A 17,667-nucleotide genomic window follows, 5' to 3' on the forward strand; every position below is an offset into this window, starting at 1 on the left:
GTTCTGAGTTTTGTACTATATTTGCAACTCTGTTGTATGTTTGAAATTATTTTAAAATAAGAGTTTTTTAAAAAAGATAGGATAATTTAAAAACAAACAATCTCTCCAATAGGTCTCCACAAGTTTCAGGGTCAACCAAGGGGATGTTTGTGAAAAGAGTTTGAGCAGCTCTAATAAGAGGGGATATGACAGCCCAAGTCCTAAAGAATTCTTCTCATAATGGGTTACTAAAGTGGGACCTTCTGTCCAATGAAGGGTCCTTTACTTTGTCATTGAGTTTTTACTGTGTGTGTCCATGTATATGCTAAACAGCCCTTTGAACATTACTAAAACAGTCATGTAAAATAACATAGTAAAAATAGTGATAGCTCCAAATAGTTTATTCAAACAAAATTTTTTTGAAATCTTAGGGGTTCATCACCAAAAATAATTACAGCCAAGGATATTCTATCCCCACCCCCATCTTAAACACACCTGTGCCAGTTTGAATGTATTAGGTCCCCCAAAACTCCATTATCTTTGATGTAATCTTGTGTGGGCAGAGGTACAGTGTGGATTAGATTGCAATTCTTGGAGTGTTTCCCTGGAGATGTGCCCCACCCAACTGTGGGTGATGACTCTGATTGGATGATTTCCATGGAGGTGTTACCCCTCCCATTCAGGGTGGGTCTAAATTAAATCACTGGAGCCATATAAATGAGCTGACAAACAGAAGGAACTCAGGTCAGCTGAGAGTGACATTTTGAAGAGGAGCTACAGCCAAGAGAGACACTTTGAAGAATGTACAGAAGCTGAGAGAGTAGCTGCAGATGAGAGACACTTTGAAGATGGCCGTTGAAAGCAGACTTTCACTCTGGAGAAGCTAAGAGAGGAAAACGCCCCAAGAGCAACTGAGAGTGACATTTTTGAGGAACTGAAGCCTAGAGAGGAACGTCCTGGGAGAAAGCCATTTTGAACCCAGAACTTTGGAGCAGATGCCAGCCACGTGCCTTCCCAGCTAACAGAGGCTTTCCAGACACCACTGGACATCCACCAGTGAAGATACCCGATTGCTGATGTGTTACCTTGGACACTTTATGGCCTTAAGACTATAACTTAAGACTATAACAAATAGACCCCCCTTTTATAAAAGCCAATCCCTCTCTGGTGTTTTGCATTCCGGCAGCATTAGCAAACTAGAACACACCCTTGTTCACTCTGCATGGGTGATTTTTATCACTAAATCCAAGGCTGCAGGGATAAGAGGTTCACTGAATAATAAGAAAAGCTCAAAAGTTAATAGAAGTAAAAATGGTGGGTGGGGGTGGGGGTAGGCAGGTGGAGAAAAGCCTAATTGTAAATTAAGTACCAAGTAAAGCAAAGATAAAAGGTGGTAAGACATCCTAAGAGCTATGAGACAACATTTGTTACATGCTTGTATCATTTTTCCCTCCATAAAAAGGTATTATCACTGCTCCAAAAATGGCCACTATAACATCATGCTACCCAGTTTAAGACAATCGACACATATAATGCCCAAATGCATGGCGGGGTCAGGTACTGGCTTCCTCATATTGGATTACAAATTCCACAAAAAAACAGCCTGGTCACTTTTAATGGCTTTATGGAAATAGCAAGTATATTCTATTTTGAAGCACATAAATAAAATTTTTTAGTCAGAAAATTTCCATGCAACTCATCAAAAACCACATTTCCTTGCCTGTTATAATCCTCTGGAATAGCTGCAGCATGTACTGCCGGAAAATGAAAGGAGAAACACACTCCATTTCCTCAATCCAAAATCTACCAAGTCAAGGTTTTTAAAAGGATATGAGGTTTTAAAAGGATATGATGCCAAGTATGTAACCCCCTCACCAAAAAATAAAATAAAAACAACATACTGAAGTCTAACCATGAAAACTTAAAGTAACACAGTGGTCTCAGATACAATCTGCTTGTAGAGACATGAGGAGTCCATACAACTAGTGGGAAGTTCCAATTGCAACCCAGGAAAAATTAACCCAGACAGTATGGTGTGGTCATCTCAGAAGACCTGGGAACCCACAGCCCTGGACGCCTTCCCTGCAGGCTGCTTACCCCCTTCCGGGCTAAGATTCTCATCAGTAACAATAACTGCATCCTGTGTTATCCCCAGATGACAGCTATGTGAAAGTACTACATAAATCGTACATATTTATTATTGTTATTCTTAGTGAAAAAGAAAACCACAACCACTTTTCATCATGTGGTCCTAAAAGGTGGGATGTAGGCCACGTAATTTAAAATGCACTAGGGAAATTGGTTATTCTAGAGTCAGGGCCAATGCATACTTTCCTAAAGTGAAAAACTTGTGAAAAAGTAGGAATCATGGTCCAGATTTATTTCCCACCCACCATTCCCCTCCTGCCTCCTCTCTCTCTCTCGATCATCTCAGCTAAATATGGCAATATCTTACTTCCCAAATCTTTATCTTGAGTGCAACTTCAATTTTAAAGTACAGATCCATGTATTCAATGAACCACTGGACTCAAACTCAACATGGACAAGGCTGACCTTTACCCCACCCCCCCAAAACAGTTGTATTTTTTTTTCTTATATAGCCACGTCCTGACAAACGGCACCATGGTCTACACAACTGCTGAATCTAGAAGCCTGGCACTCATCCTACAGTGTCAGCCTCCTAATCCCCCCACCAAAGCAAATTAAACACTTAGATCCTACCTCTTAGCGTCACTCATACCCTGACTCCCACAGGGTTGGTTCGGAACCCCACAATTTCCCATCTGGCTTACTGGTCACCTTGCCTCCCAACCAGATCCTCTGGCAGTCAACTACCACCCTGCTGCCAGAGTGTTGTCTGAAAAACCCATGGTTAAAATTGTCCCCTACATAAAGGACATTATTGACGGTGTTTTAAAACTTCAACTTCTGTGTTGAGACCAAAGGAAGAGAAGTTCATTTGGTACAAAATCTGTATTTTCTGTAGCACACTATCTAATCTAACTTGTATGGTCAGTTTATACAAACACCATAATTACATGGAACCTTGAATAGGGAGTGAGATCTGGTAGGTTTGTACAGATTAGTGTGAAGCCCCAAAACATCCTAGAGTAATTTGGGCAGAGAATAAAAATGTATTTGCAAAGCCCCCTTGAGGGACTGGGGAAAAATGTGGAAACATTAAACGTACCCACCTGGGGAATTACTGATATTCTCACAAGAAAGGGGACTACTAATTTAGAAGGCCAAGCCCTCCATCTTGGGGCTTGCCCTTATGAACTTGTTACTGCAAAGGAGAGGCTAAGTCTACTTATAAAATTGTGCCTAAGAGTCTCCCCCAGAGAACCTCTTTTGTTGCTCAGATGTGGCCTCTCTTTCTAAGCCAACTTTGCAGGTAAGCTCACTGTCCCCTCCGCCTACGTGGGACATGACTCCCCATGAGTCCTGGGGATGAGCCTGAACCTGGCATCATGGGATTGAGAAAGCCTTCTTGACCGAAAGGGGGAAGAGAAATGAAACAAAGTAAAGTTTCAGTGGCTGAGAGATTTCAAATGGATTTGAGACATCACTCTGTAGGGTATTCTTATGCGTTATATAGATAAACCTTTTTAGTTTTTAGTGTATTAGAATAGGTAGGAGGAAATAACTGAAACTGTTGAACTGCAACCTGGTAGCCTTGATTCTTGAAGACGATTGTGTAACTATGTATCTTACATGGTGTGACTGTGTGATTGTGAAAACCTTGTGGCTCACACTCCCTCCATCCAGTGTATGGACAAATGAGTAGGAAAATGGGGACAAAAATTAAATGAGTAATAGGGAGGGTTGGGATGTTTGGGGTATTCCTTTTTCTTTTTCTTTTTTTGGGAGTAATGAAAATGTTCAAAAATTGATTGTTGGTGATGAATGCATAACTACATAATGGTACTGTGAACAACTGATTATACATTTCGGATGATTATATGGTAGGTGAATCTATCTCATAAAATTTAATTAAAAAATTGTCCCCTACAACTTTCTTAAGTTCTAGCTCATTAACTTGGCACCCAAGCCCTTCTTCACTTGCTCATGATCACCTTGCCAATGAGACGCATGCAGTCCTTGTTACAGCTTCTTCAATGCCCTGCAGTTGGATACATGTTATCATGCAATTTCAAGTCTTTCAATACCGATTTGCTGCCAGAAATCAACCACCCTCCTCCTTAGTCCAGTTCCCCTATGAATGCTTCAAAACTCGGTGCAACGCCACTGTCACCTGGGAATCATTTCCGGTTGCCTCCCCCTCATTTTGATACTCATGCTTTGTGCATCCAGTGAGTATTTTTATCACACCCCTTGTCAACCTGGATGCTCGTGCCTGTCTTCACCAGTAAAATGGGAGGCCCTGGAGGGGTGGTGCCTTTTTTTAATTCAATCTTTCAACAAACTATGACCAGGAACAAGAGGAACTTGGCATCCCTGAAGCCCAGCACAACGCCTGGCACACGGGAGGGGTTGAATCAATGTAGACACACTGGGGCTATACGATTTGCCCATCAATCCACACATCAGTGCCTGTTTTCATTGTGTTCTGGTGCTCTATGCTCACTGCCTTGTACATGACAAACTCATTTGCCATCGTTGTCCAACTGAACAATTAAAAACACGGTTAAGCACTTGTGTTATTTGAAAAGAAAAGCAGATTCTAACAGCTAACTCAGAAGTCAAGTTCTTAAATTTGGAAGTGACATTTTCATTTAATTTGAGTGAGTTTCTGACTCAAATTCTCTCCTTGTTGAAAGGAATCTTAACCAAAAGCGGGGCTGGAAAGAAAAAAAAAATATCCCAGAAACGAAGTTCCTAATTACCACCATCTTGTGCTGATGTGGAAGTGGCCGCACAAAAGCGTAAATGTTTGGTAAAGTTTAAAAATACATAGAGTAAGACAGATGGTTACAATCATCCTTTGGCAACACCAGTCTTGATCTCATGTTAAAACAAAAAACAAAACACAAAAAACCTAAAAAACAAGAAACCCCCGACAAACCACATTGTCTTCAGTGTTCCCAGTACATTCCATAGGCCAAGATTTTGTAGCCATCCCCAAACCTGAGAGAGGCACACTGTTACTTGCCTGTTTCTTGACACTGGCTTTGGAAAGGCAGAAGCAAACCAACAAGCCAACTTTGGGAAGACTCAACTCAAGCAAATGAAATGCAGATTTAGATTTGCACATCCAAACCAGTCAACTCCGTGGCAGGGGACACCTAGTCTTAAAGCTGCGAGCTGCCCAATGATTTCCTCATAGATGAATTCAGTTCACCTTTGGCTGAAATCACTAGATCTTTCTTTACCTGGCTGCTGCCTGCTAGCATTAGGCTCCACAGAAGCAGGCTGCAAAGCTAATTCAGGAACAACATTAAACACATTTGCAGATTCTGTCTACAAAGCCACCTAACCAAACCAGGATATTTTGAAACACCTAAAAATACATTAACCATGAAGAATCCTTCTACTTAAGCATGTCTCTTTAGACACAGCTCTGCTTCTTAAAATGGACTCGTTTGATTCTGATCTCTGCTCTGTTTGTTAGACCTAACCGAAGGAGTGGGAGGAACAGAGAACTGGCTTTCTTGGAGCCATCCCCAACGCCCTAATTGCTAGGCAAGCCCTGCAGTCGCCCGCACATTCCCAGTGATGTGGTTCTGAGCCATTCCTTAGCTGGGAGAGGAGCCTCCTCCACGTAACTGACCCAGAGAATGTGCTCAACCCTCCATTCAGCGGAAAACACAAATCAATCGAGCTTGGCAGTCCTCCACTTTGGACACGGAGCTTACATTCAATAGCAACCTCGTCTGCTCTTGTCGGCGCTGTGTTTAGACATTGGGTACATAACAATTTGAAATGATCCTGGCTCCAGAGTCTACAGTAAGACAGACAATCCAAACCCCAACTCGCCTTTCCCACTGCCTGATCCTCAAGGGGCCAGTTTCCACCGCCACGAGGGCTCGGCAGGCTGGGAATCATGAGAGCTGGGCCTTCCTTCTACATCTCTCAGCCCTGCCCCCTACTTCTCCCACCTGCTCTCTCGTGCTCATGCCACCTCCACCCTTGTCTAAAACCCTCACCTGTTCACCACGGAAGCATTGCCACAGCTCGCAGCCAATTTGCTCTCTCTGGTCTCACTTCATATCGCTTCTCTTTCAATTCTTTAAATAGTTTTCACAGAGAAATTCCCTTTTCCAACATCCTTAATAAAAATGAAGATGATGTAGTCTTTATACCTCCAACCCCAAACTTTCCTGATTAGCATTAAGGCAACCAGGGTTTCTCAATCTTGGCACTAATGACATTCTGAGGCTGATAATTCTTGGTTGGGGGTAAGGGTGGAGGGGAGTTGTCGTGTGCATGGTGGCACGTTTAGCAGCAGCCCTGGTCTCTACCAATCAGATGCCAGTACACCCCCCACCCCCACCTCCACCTTCAGCTGTGATGACAAAAAAGTGTCTCCTGACTTTGCCAAATGGCCCCTGGGGGCAGAATCTTCCCAGATGACAGCCACAGCTTTAGGGGTTCCCTAAACCCAGCCTGACTTTCCCATCCAGTTTCTCAACATTCCCCAATAAAGCCGACTCTGTAAGCCAAGACCATCTATTCCCAACTTCTTGAGGTTTTCACACCAAACTCACTCTTATTTCTCCATCCTCATGCGTGGTGGTGTCCCATCAGCCTTTCCATCTAACCAACTCTCATCCCTCCTTTGTAGTCATCACTGCCACCGTCTCCAGGGCTTTCCAAGGTCTGCCCAGGCTGTCTGACCCACCCAAGGTTATCTCTCCCTATCTCTTATCCTTTTGTACCACAAACACGTACCCTGCCTCCCCTCCCCTAACTCTTTCAGCACTTACAAGGTCAGGTATTGGGTGGTGGCGGGAAGCGACCCCACAGGACCATGGGGGCTGGAGACCCTCATCAGACCCTCTCAAAGGGGCAGGGCAATCAGGGACGAGTTACCTGGCAGAAAGGGCACAGCCAAGAGATTCAGGGTGGAAGTCAGGGGTCCCAGGATAGGGGGCTGGAATTCCAAAAAGAGACAGCGCCTAGGAAATCATCGGGAATGGGAAAGGTGGACAAGGCGGAGCTTCGGGCAGGAAGAACCTGCAGTTCCCAGGTGGGAATCCGGCCCGAAGGCCCAGGGCAGGGGCTTGCTCAAGAGCAACTATGGAAAGAGCCACGGTGTTCTCTCCGGGGTGAAAGACCCAAGCAGGCCCAGCAGCACCAAGGCTAGAGCCATGGAGACCTGTGAGTTCTCACACAAAGGTCTGTCCAGCCTCTGTCCCCCGAAGGACAACCCTGGTAATTCAAGCCCAGGGCAGGGAGACACCCACAGGGACAGTTATGAATTAGGTCCTCACAGACAGGGTCAAGAATAAGACTGCATTTTCCTCCCACAACGTGGTCTTCAAGGAGAGACTTTCTTCAACTGCTCAAGACTGTGTTGTGTCAGGGGGCCTGGCTGTCTCCCCACTGAATTGCAAGCTTCTAGGTTAGAGACAATCCCACAAAGCTCTTCTGAACCCCTCTCAGCACAGTGCCCAGTTGGGCAGGGGTTTGTTTCCTAAATAAATACTTGTTTGGTATTGGATGAATAAAATGGGGAGAAAGGTACAAAGATTAACAAAGTTTCTAATGAAATTTCTATCATTGAATTTTAAGTTTCTATCACTGAATTTTAAAACGGCCCTAACAGATATGGAGGTTAAGATAGCTGACCTTTTAAAACATTCAAGTTAAAAAAGAGACCCTCAGAAGGTTCACTGATTAATCCAGAACCAAAGAATAGGGTCGTGGAGAAAAAGACGCTCAACTCTGATTTTTGCATATTCCAAGTCTTTTTCTCTTTGTTGCTCTCTATCTCATTTGAACGGTCATCAAAGGCTAGAAAACATATTATACTGAGGTCTGGTAAAGTCTTCAGGCAATAAGGGTGGTCTCCAAGGACAAGTTCAGGCCTTCTTAGCAGAGGACAACAGATGCCTCTATCTGGAGAAGGGCTAATCTCAGCAGCTATCTGTGTGGCCTGCCCACTCAGCACAGAGAACAGATACGAGTCAGGGAGAGGGGACCCCCAGAGGAAGCTCTTCCCAACAACATGATTAAAAACAGGGCACCCACAAATGTACGACACTATTAGAAGGAGTTAATAATAGAGGGGTGTATGGGGGAAAATGTACCTATTGCAAACTATGGTCTACAGTTAACAGTAATATTTTAATACTCTTTCTTCAACAGTAACAAATGTATCACACCAATATCATGGGTCAGTAATGGGGAGGATGGGTGGAAAGGGGTATGGGAGGATTTGGGTTTCCTTTTTCATTTTTATTTCTTTTCTGGAGCAATGAAAATGTTCTAAAATTGATCACGGGGCTGTACACACAACTATGTGATTTTACTGTGAGCCAGTGATTGTATACTTCAGATGGTCTGTAAGGTATGTGAAGGTATGTGAATATATCTCAATAAAACTGCATTGATTAAAAATAAATAAATAAATAAAGAGGGCACCCACAGTGGGCTGCATAATGCCCCCCCCAAAAAAAACAATGTCTGTACCCTATTCCCCAGAAGCTGTGATGTGACTAAGGTAATGAATGTTGAGATGGGGAGAGCAGCCTGGAATATCCAGATGGGCCCAATCGAATTCTGGGAGTCCTTAAAAAATGAGATCCTCTCTGGGCTGCACTGAGAGAGAGAAAGAGAGAAGGAAGAAGAAGGAGGAGAGATTTGAAGCAGAAGGACTTGACTGACATGGCTGGCTTTGAAGACAGAGAGAGGAGGCCACAAGCCAAGGAATGCGGGCGGCCTCTAGAAGCTGGAAATGGTCTCTGGCTGGCAGCCAGCCAGAAACAGGGACCTTGGTCCTACAACGGCAAAGAACTGAATTCTGCCGACAACCAGGACGAGCAGGAAACCTCCGGAAAGGCAGGCATGCAGCCCGGCCGACCCTATGAGGCCTGTATCTGGCATCCGCCCGACAGGACTGTAAGATAAATGCGTGCTGTCCTAAACTGGTAAGTTCGTGGTAATTTGTTATGGCTGCAACAGAGAACTAATACAGCACTTCTGGTACTATTCAAGTATTTATTTTTCTCTTTTAAGGATCTGAACAGACACCACTTGGAGCCAGGAAAAAAGGAGGAAAAGCCCTGGCTTGCTAACAGACGGAGGCTTTGTCTGGATGCACGCAGGGCCTGACAGAGGCCCTGCCATCCACTTCCAGCAGCTTCAGTGATAATAAGAAAATCATGGTGACTGCTTTGTGGCTAATAATGTAATACAATTATCCAAAAACTCAAAAGGAAGGCATATCAGAGCATAATTAACTGAATTGAACTGCAAATTGGATGTATGAATATCCTGGTTATCCTTCACAAGGGAGGAAAAAGAAACTCATTCCAGGAAGAAAGGTCAGGATCCTATTCAAAGGGATTATTGGTCAATTTAGCTATCAGGTTTGGCATCATTATCATGAAAAGGAAGGGGGGTAGGTGACTCTAAAAAGGCTCGGCCTTTTTAACCACTTGGGCAGTTGTTTGCCCTTAACTGACTTTGTCTTGACCACTGAAAATGTATAATACCTTGCATCTTTTTCTTAAAAACAGAAGGGTAAAAGTTCCGAAATACATATTAAGAGACATATGCAATAAAAGAACTCTAAAGCTAATGTCACGGGTTATCAACTTTCTGAGAATGGGCTATCTCTCATATGTATGGCATTTATTTTACAGACACACTGCACTACTAGCATGAGCCTGACAATGTCCTTGGCTCAAGGAAGACAAAATAAGTAAGTCCTTGACAAACCTAGCAGGGAAATTGCTATGTAAACCAATATTTAGTTACATGACAGCATGGAAGACGTGACAGGAAAACACAGGTACAGCAGAGAGGGAGCCCAGACACGTGTGTCATTGCCCAACTATGCAGAGGACACAGTTTACCGATCACCTATGGGATTTCTGAGTTCTGCCGACACAGAAATTATAGAACATATAGCCACTTTTACAAAGACATATATGAAAATTGTCTTTTTCCGAAGAACATATGGAAAACATTTTAATCTTAAGAACCAGTGTAAGCAAGGCTCACAAGTCACAGGGCTACATGATTGAATTTCTCTCGACAGGGCTGTTTGAAAACATTTGGCAAACATTAGGTCAATCTGGCAAGAATGACACTTTCACAAAGCAAAAAGAAGGCAAGTAAGTATTACTTTTTAGCCACAAATATCCAATTCCTCCTCTTCCCCAATTCTTTTCCCCCAGGGTAAAGGTAGATAAATTGGAGGAATCTGAATACAGGCTTGTGTTAAATTTTAGTTAGCACCTACAGTTGTTTTAAAGGCTGACATTAATGTTAATCATAATCACAAACTTACCGGCAAAGTTAAATGGAATTCCTAATTAACAAAAATTACCACAAGATCAAGAGTTTTTACAACATTAAAAAATTTTGGTAGGTTTTTTTTTAAGCTATATAAATTCAACCTTGACAAGAATAAACAGTATATACAGTTGTCCTCAGTTGGCTATAAAGACTTGAAAATAGGCAGAAGAAAAAGAGAGAAAATCTGCAGACCAACCAATCTTGAAAATAATGCAGTATCTGTACCTTAATGGTAAAAAGTGATTATTACATAGAAGTGATTTTTAAATTATTACTTTATAAAATAAAGGAAAAGCTGAGAGAAAAAGGCTGCTTTTTATGGACATTTCTTCACTTGAGGCTCTAGATGGATTCCAGAGCCCGAAAAAGCCTGAGAATCCATAAAAAGAGAAAAATGATGAAAAAAGTACACTGGTCTACAAATCAAAACTTTGCCCCCCAGGCCTTAATTGAAGAAGTCAAACAACCTCACATGACTTCTTTATGTAACAGAACACTTACAAACAGAATACAAGAGAACGCATTCACAAGAAGAAAGAGGTCAAATTACCTCTATGTGCAGAAAGACACTTCAGTGTAGTGTAAACCCCCTGTAATAAAATCAAGGCAATAAACACTTGGGAACACAATTTACTGAACCAAATTTATCCTTTGGCCAAACACCAAAAACATAGCTTTACTTATATTAATTAGAGGTTTTCAAAAGGCAGGAAATAGTCATTCGAAAGCAAAAATAAACATTCACTCAAACTGGAAGGTTTTTTAAAGGAATGAAAAGTAGAACTTACATATATTTGATTTTTCTTGTATCGCTGGAATAAATTATGCATGATGGAACCCCCGTGGAGTTCTGTCAGGGTGGCCATGTCCTCCACACCCTCTTCGCTTGTGGGGTGCATAGCGGTCACCTTTTGGTGGGTAATTGTGTTCTGCTTGTAAGTGAATACCTGAGGGGGAAAAAGGAATCCATTTGTTTAGCTGTCCAGTAAAGAGTTTTCATGGAAGTTCCCAGACTGACAATATAATCTCAATGCAATTTCGCAAAAAGATCCTGAGTTGGTCAGCAAAAGTACACTGTGAAGAACTTTTTCATTTTCTTTGTGCCCTTATATTTTTTAAAGGTAGCAGTTGTTTTGACAATTGCTATTAGATGTTCCAAAAGGCCATCAATCCAAGTAGTTACCACCCTTTGAGAATCACAGATAAACTTACAGTTCTTTCTTTGCATATTTCTGCAACTGCTACAGATCACTAACAGCTGAGAAATCAGCGAGTTAGGTTTTTAGAAAGTAATTTGGTTTCACCACACAATGCTTCATATTGGATCACATGATACATTCCAGAGTTTCACAATAAAGTTCCTCAAGATAAATGAGTACTAGAACTCATCACAGTGTACATATATCTGTTCAAAGATTGCAACACAGCATCACAGGAATGAGTGGAAAAGAGCCTGGGACGAAATTCCCTCTCAACTGCGCTATATAGTATTCACGTGATTCTTCAGGCAAAAACAATTCCACTCTTGGGTTTAAAATAATCCATTTCCTTATACGCTTGACAGCCTGTCTTCTTTCAAATTCCAACCACCAGTTCGGAGTGCTGTGTACGTGTTGTAGCATGTATATGAAGTGATTCTGAGTTTGCAGGACTGGTGATTGAATTTTGTATTTCTAAAATGTGCTCAGTACTGTTTTTAACATGGTTGCTTTAGCACAGATCTAACCATATCACATTAAGTGCATCCTGTTGTGTGTACAAATTTCGACCAACTTTACATACAAACTCATGTAGTAACAAAATCACTTAATTATAGAGCGCTCCTTCGTATTTATTCATTTGGCATTTGGTAGATTTATACTTGTATCACAATCACCCTTAAAATAAAATAAAAGATTAAAACACTAAGGTGTAAAAAACGAGGTCCTAAATAACACAGAAAATGCAGTCTTCACACGTATACACACACAAAACAACTTGTTGGAATAATATTTGTGGAAATTTTTGATTGGGGGCTTCTATTTTTAAATATCAGCCAGTTGCCTACATGGCCACAAGTGGTGTGTTACTGCAAAAGGAAAAACATGCTAAGAAAAGCAAAAGTACCGATCCATTGGTTTTCCGAAGCCATGAAAAATGCATGTTTTATTTTTCTAGAGAAAAATGAAAAGTTCAGCAGTAGCACTCTGCCACATGAACCACAAGAGCTGGTCAAAACCAGCCCTGACAAACTGCTGCAGGGCACAGGGTCCCACCCATCTCTCCTGGGGAACAGCCACTCTTCCCAGCTGCTTCGTGGGCCCAAACACCCACCAGGAGACTTGCTGGCCCCAGAGGTCCCACATCGTCCTGAGGGGTCCTACCCTGCCAAGGGAGCCCCCATCCAAAAAGGCACAGGCCTGGGGCCTGCTAGGACAGGGCAGTGTGGGACGGCCACGGCCACAATGACAGAGTGTGCAAGAAAATGGGCACATGAACATTCCAGAGTGCAGAATTACATAGACAGCAACCTCTCACTTAAAGTCATAAACACCATGGAAGAAAGTTTTCAAAAAAGCAAAACTTAAGCCAAGACTAGAAGAAGTCTTGGAGCAACCTGGAAAACTCCAGAAGTTAAGCAGCTGAAACTCTCTGCCCTTCCCCAGTTTGCCACATTTCTCTGATGCTAATCCAGGCAGGTTTTCCAGAAATAATATAACTAGGCAGGATATTTGGATGTGCAAATAAAGTCACTGTGAGGGTGGTGTAGCAACAGAGCTGGCCAGGCCTGGTAAACTTCAGGCCAGCTGAGGGTGCAGAGAAGTGCCTTTGTCCCCTCCCTGGCGTCTGGGACACACTTGCAGAATCTCCCCTCACTCTGCTTGCTCAAAGCTCCTGCCAAACACACCAGGGAGGCTGGGAAAGAAGATGGGCACCAAAGCCCGCACCCCCATCTCCTGCTCAACCTCTTGCAAACCACCATCAGCAAGTTCTTTCCAATATGAAGATCGACACCTTGTTTCTACCCATCATCATTCCGAGTATGCTGAGAATTCTGGAATTTGAGGTTAGAAATAATTTAGTACATTAGAATTGTTGTCTACATTTCATATTGATTCTGCTTTTTGGAAATAATTATGCACATACTATACAACACTGAGGCACTAAAAAATGTCTAAACATTTAGATCACATCTGAACATTTTAATCCACGGGGAACAGCAAGACAATGCGTTAGCCACCCAAATAAATCTCTTAGAGCTGGGCACAAAGTGAGCCACCAACAGAGAGCTGCTGACAAAATGGCTGGAACCTGTTCATGAGTTCCCCACCCTCGTACATTTGACTTTCTTAGAGATTTTTTGGGAGCACATTACATATAAAATGTGGACATATGCTCATTCTGGGAGTGGGAAAATCGAGAAAACTAGAACTATTCACTCTAATGACTGCAGGGAGGCAATCACAATAGAAGGAAGTTACGTGGTTGCATCAACAAAACAGGAAGCTATGAACAGAAAAATGATACACACATTACGTCAAGAGATAGGATTCCAGCCGTACAAATAATGATTTTCTTCAAAGAAAAAAAGTGGAATAGAAGAGAAAAACGTGCTTATCAAGGAAGGGCAAAGTGAGTTATTCATTCAGAGATGGGTTAACTTGTAAAGATCTTAGAATGGAGAGTGGTACATAGTAAATGCTAAATAAGTATAGATAAATTAATCAATTAAGAAAACCCACTTATTTAAGCAAATATGTACTGGTATGGGCTAGGCACTAGGAATAGAACATATATCCCGATGAAGGGAAGAAAACAATAAACAGAAAGACAAGTGTATTAGTCAGGTTCTCTAAGGAAACAGAATTGACAAAATATCTATCTACCTATATACATATATAGTGTAAATATTATGAGGTTTACTACAAGAATCAGTTTGTGCGACTATGGAGATGAGCAAGTCTAAATTCTGTAGGTCAGGCCACAAGCTGGGAACTCCAAAGAGGGAGTTTCAATGAATTCCCCAAGAGAAGTAGAGATGGAAATTGTCTCTTCTGACTGCTGAAATCATCATTTCTTCTCCAAATGATTGGATGAGATGTCTCTCATGGTTGAAGGCAATCTCTCCAGTTGATTGCATATGTAATCAGCCATAGATGCAATCAACTTATGATGATTTAAGTTCATGAAATAGCCTCACAGCGACAAGCAGGCCAGTGCTTGCTTGACCAAACAACTGGACACCATAACCTGGTCATGTTGACACATGCACCTAACCATCACAGTCCAACCCTTGTCAACTTGACACCCATATACATCACCTTAAACCATACTTAATCTCTAAATACAAACAATAACAGTTATATTTTCTCTTAACAGTACTCAACCATCCTGTGTACAACCAGAAACACACTAAGTCTTTCCCCAGAATACGGTGCAAGTCCTTGGGTAATATTCACCCTTAAACTTGTTGTCCTGTAACTTAAAAACTGTGACATAAAGAGGGTGAGACTGTGGTGGCTTGGCGCTATGTACACCAGAAAAACATGTTCTTGAACTTAAGCCATTCCTGTGGGTGTAAACCCATTGTAAATAGGACCTTTTGATGAGTTTACTTCAGTTAAGTGTGCTCCAACTGAATCAGGATGGGTCTTAATCCTGTTACTAGAATCCTTTATAAGCAGAATAAAATCCAGACACACAGAGAGGAAGCCACGGGGAGAAGCCAGAAGTCAGTGGAACCTGGAGAAGTCAGGAGAGGCCGCCATATGCACTGCCATGTGAGAGAAAAGCCAAGGACTGAAGATCACCAGCAGCCAGCCCTATAACACCACAGTCTCTTGGGAGAAAGCATAGCTTTGATGAGGCCTTGATTTGGACTTCTAGCCTAAAAACAATGTGCCAATAAAATCCCCTTGTCTAAGCCAACCCATTGCATAGAATTGATTCAACAACCAGGAAACTAAAGTAACAGGTAAATACATAGTAACACAGATAGCCATGAGTATCTATAAAGAAACATAAATTAAGGCAAGGGGGCTAAGGAGTACTAAGGAGGGGTTATTTTACATCAAGTTGTTGGGGACAGCCCCCTTTAGAGAATAACATCAAAGCAGAAGTCCTAAGAAAGTGAGGAAGGAACCAGCCCCCTGTGCTCTTGTCTCATAATGCATTATTGCTTGAATAAATTCCTAGATTAATTTAGAGAGATTTCAAAGGATTATTAAGACCCTCCAACTTGTTGAAGGATTTTTAAGGACAGCCTCTTCAACTATCAAAAATCATTTCTATGTTCAACAATTAACAGGGTGTTTGTTGAGCAAAGTTATTGCCAAAAGAGCAAATAAAGAAAATCTAAATTTAAAGAGTAGAATTATTTTAACAGGACTTCTTCAGCAAGAAACAATGGCCATAATTAGTAACAAGAGGTATTCCCCCCAAAACCCAACTGAGAATAAACTGAGTTACTCCAGTGGAGCTTATACTAGAGGAAAGGTGGTAAGGTTAAGAATTGGAGCAAAGTATGGAAAACTAATAGACAGGAAATCAACTTAAGAGAAAATGGGGCCTCAGAACAAATAGCTCCTGTTATAGAAAAACAAGCCACTGGTCACAAGATGGACTGGATTAAGCGTGGGAAGAGAACAAAGGAAACCAATCAACGCCATTAGGAAAACAACTCAGAGTAGGCTTGGCCAACTATGGGTCTACTTCTTTATGAAAAATGAAAGGCATGTGGTCAACTAATTAGATTTTTTAAAAAAGCTGAGTCATTACCAATCACCTTTCATTTTTAACCTTAGAATAATATATTCCAAAGATACTCCTCCCCCCATATTTATGCTGTAGCTTCCATAGTATAGCATGACATACACAGACTTCTCTGATTACATCATTAGAAACACCCAGAACACCCCAACTTTTACAATTGACTGACTTAAAGAGAAATAAAGAAAAAATGCTAACACATCTTCTACTGATAGACAGATGGCGGAAAGAATGTTCTCAAAATTTTGGCAACTACATTTAATGTAAGCCTGGAATTATTCCTAGAGTAGTGGTTCTCAACCAGGAGCAATTCTGTGCCCCAAGGGACATTGGGCAATGTCTGGAAACACTGATGGCTGTCATGACTTGGGGGGAAAAGAAGGAGGGGGCTAACCATCAAGTGGATGAAGGCCAGGGATGCCGCTAAACATCCAATAATGAACTGGACAGTCCTCAGAAAATAAGAATTACCCAGTCCAAAACGTCAACAGTGCCAAATATGGGGAACTCTGGTCTAGAAAAACCACCTGACATGCCAAACAACCAGATATCTATGTAAATATTGGGGAAAAAAGGATGAGAGTGAGCAAAACTTTTCATAAAAGCAAGTCTTTTAAAAACAAAAATATTGAACACAGGTAAATCAAAAGCTCAGCATGGACACTATTAAGTTAATTTGGGTTTTTACTTTTTCTTTATTTGATTCAAGTTAAGAGGGATGCTGTTGCTGCTGCTTTCCAGGCACTAGGATTTGCTTATATTTTCCTATTATTTTCTAATCGTACTGTATTATAGTCAGGGAATCTGGTCCAGACTATTTCTACTTTTGAGAAAGTATAGAGGTGTTCTTAAGGACCTAATAGGAGGACAAGATGTTGGAAAATGTTCCATGGGTATTAGTACAATAATAATAACGAGGCAGCAAGGTGGCCTGTGGACAACATGTGTTATATACACATAATCAGGACACTCACTGCTCCTTCCTGGCCCCAGCTCTGGTACCTGCTATTCCAGTGTTGGGACCACTCTCCACCCACTACTCTCCTCCTTGAGGTCTCAGCCAAATGTTCTTCCTCTGCTGGGAATTGAATCATGTTCCCCACAAAGACATGTTCAAGTCCTACCACCAGGTCCTGTGGCTGTGAACGTGTTTGTAAAGAGGATCTTCAAAGATTCTATTAAGACAAGGCCAAACAGAATCAGGGTCCTTAATCCAACGTGACTGGAGTCCTTATAAGCAAAGGAAATGACTTGGACACAATAGTGAGAGCAGGGAGGAGGTGGAAGGAGATAAACTGCCATTGCTGGTAAGCCACCACCAGAAAACTACAGCCTTAGGAAAAGGCATGGCCAACGGATACCTTGATTTTGGACTTCTAGCCTATAAAACTATGAGACAATAAATTCCTGTTGTTTAAGCCAAACAGTCTGTGGTATTTGTTATAGCAGCCCTAGCAAACTAAGACATCCTCTCGGTAGGCACTGGGTCTCTCACCTAAAGAACACCCATCA

At 41.9% G+C, this 17,667-nt stretch overlaps 1 protein-coding gene across 1 annotated transcript in view; it reads right to left on the bottom strand.

Annotated features, from left to right (window-relative positions):
- The window catches only part of MYO10 (myosin X), a 238,625-nt gene that overhangs the window by 125,256 nt on the left and 95,702 nt on the right, over positions 1–17,667 (bottom strand). Inside the window, exon 3 of the mRNA XM_037798873.1 lies at positions 11,196–11,354. Within this exon, the coding sequence (XP_037654801.1) occupies positions 11,196–11,354 (159 nt within the window). The remainder of the gene's footprint in view (positions 1–11,195; positions 11,355–17,667) is intronic.

The sequence above is a fragment of the Choloepus didactylus genome, chromosome 11 (assembly GCF_015220235.1).
Source record: "Choloepus didactylus isolate mChoDid1 chromosome 11, mChoDid1.pri, whole genome shotgun sequence".
Classification (NCBI taxonomy): Eukaryota; Metazoa; Chordata; class Mammalia; order Pilosa; family Megalonychidae; genus Choloepus; species Choloepus didactylus.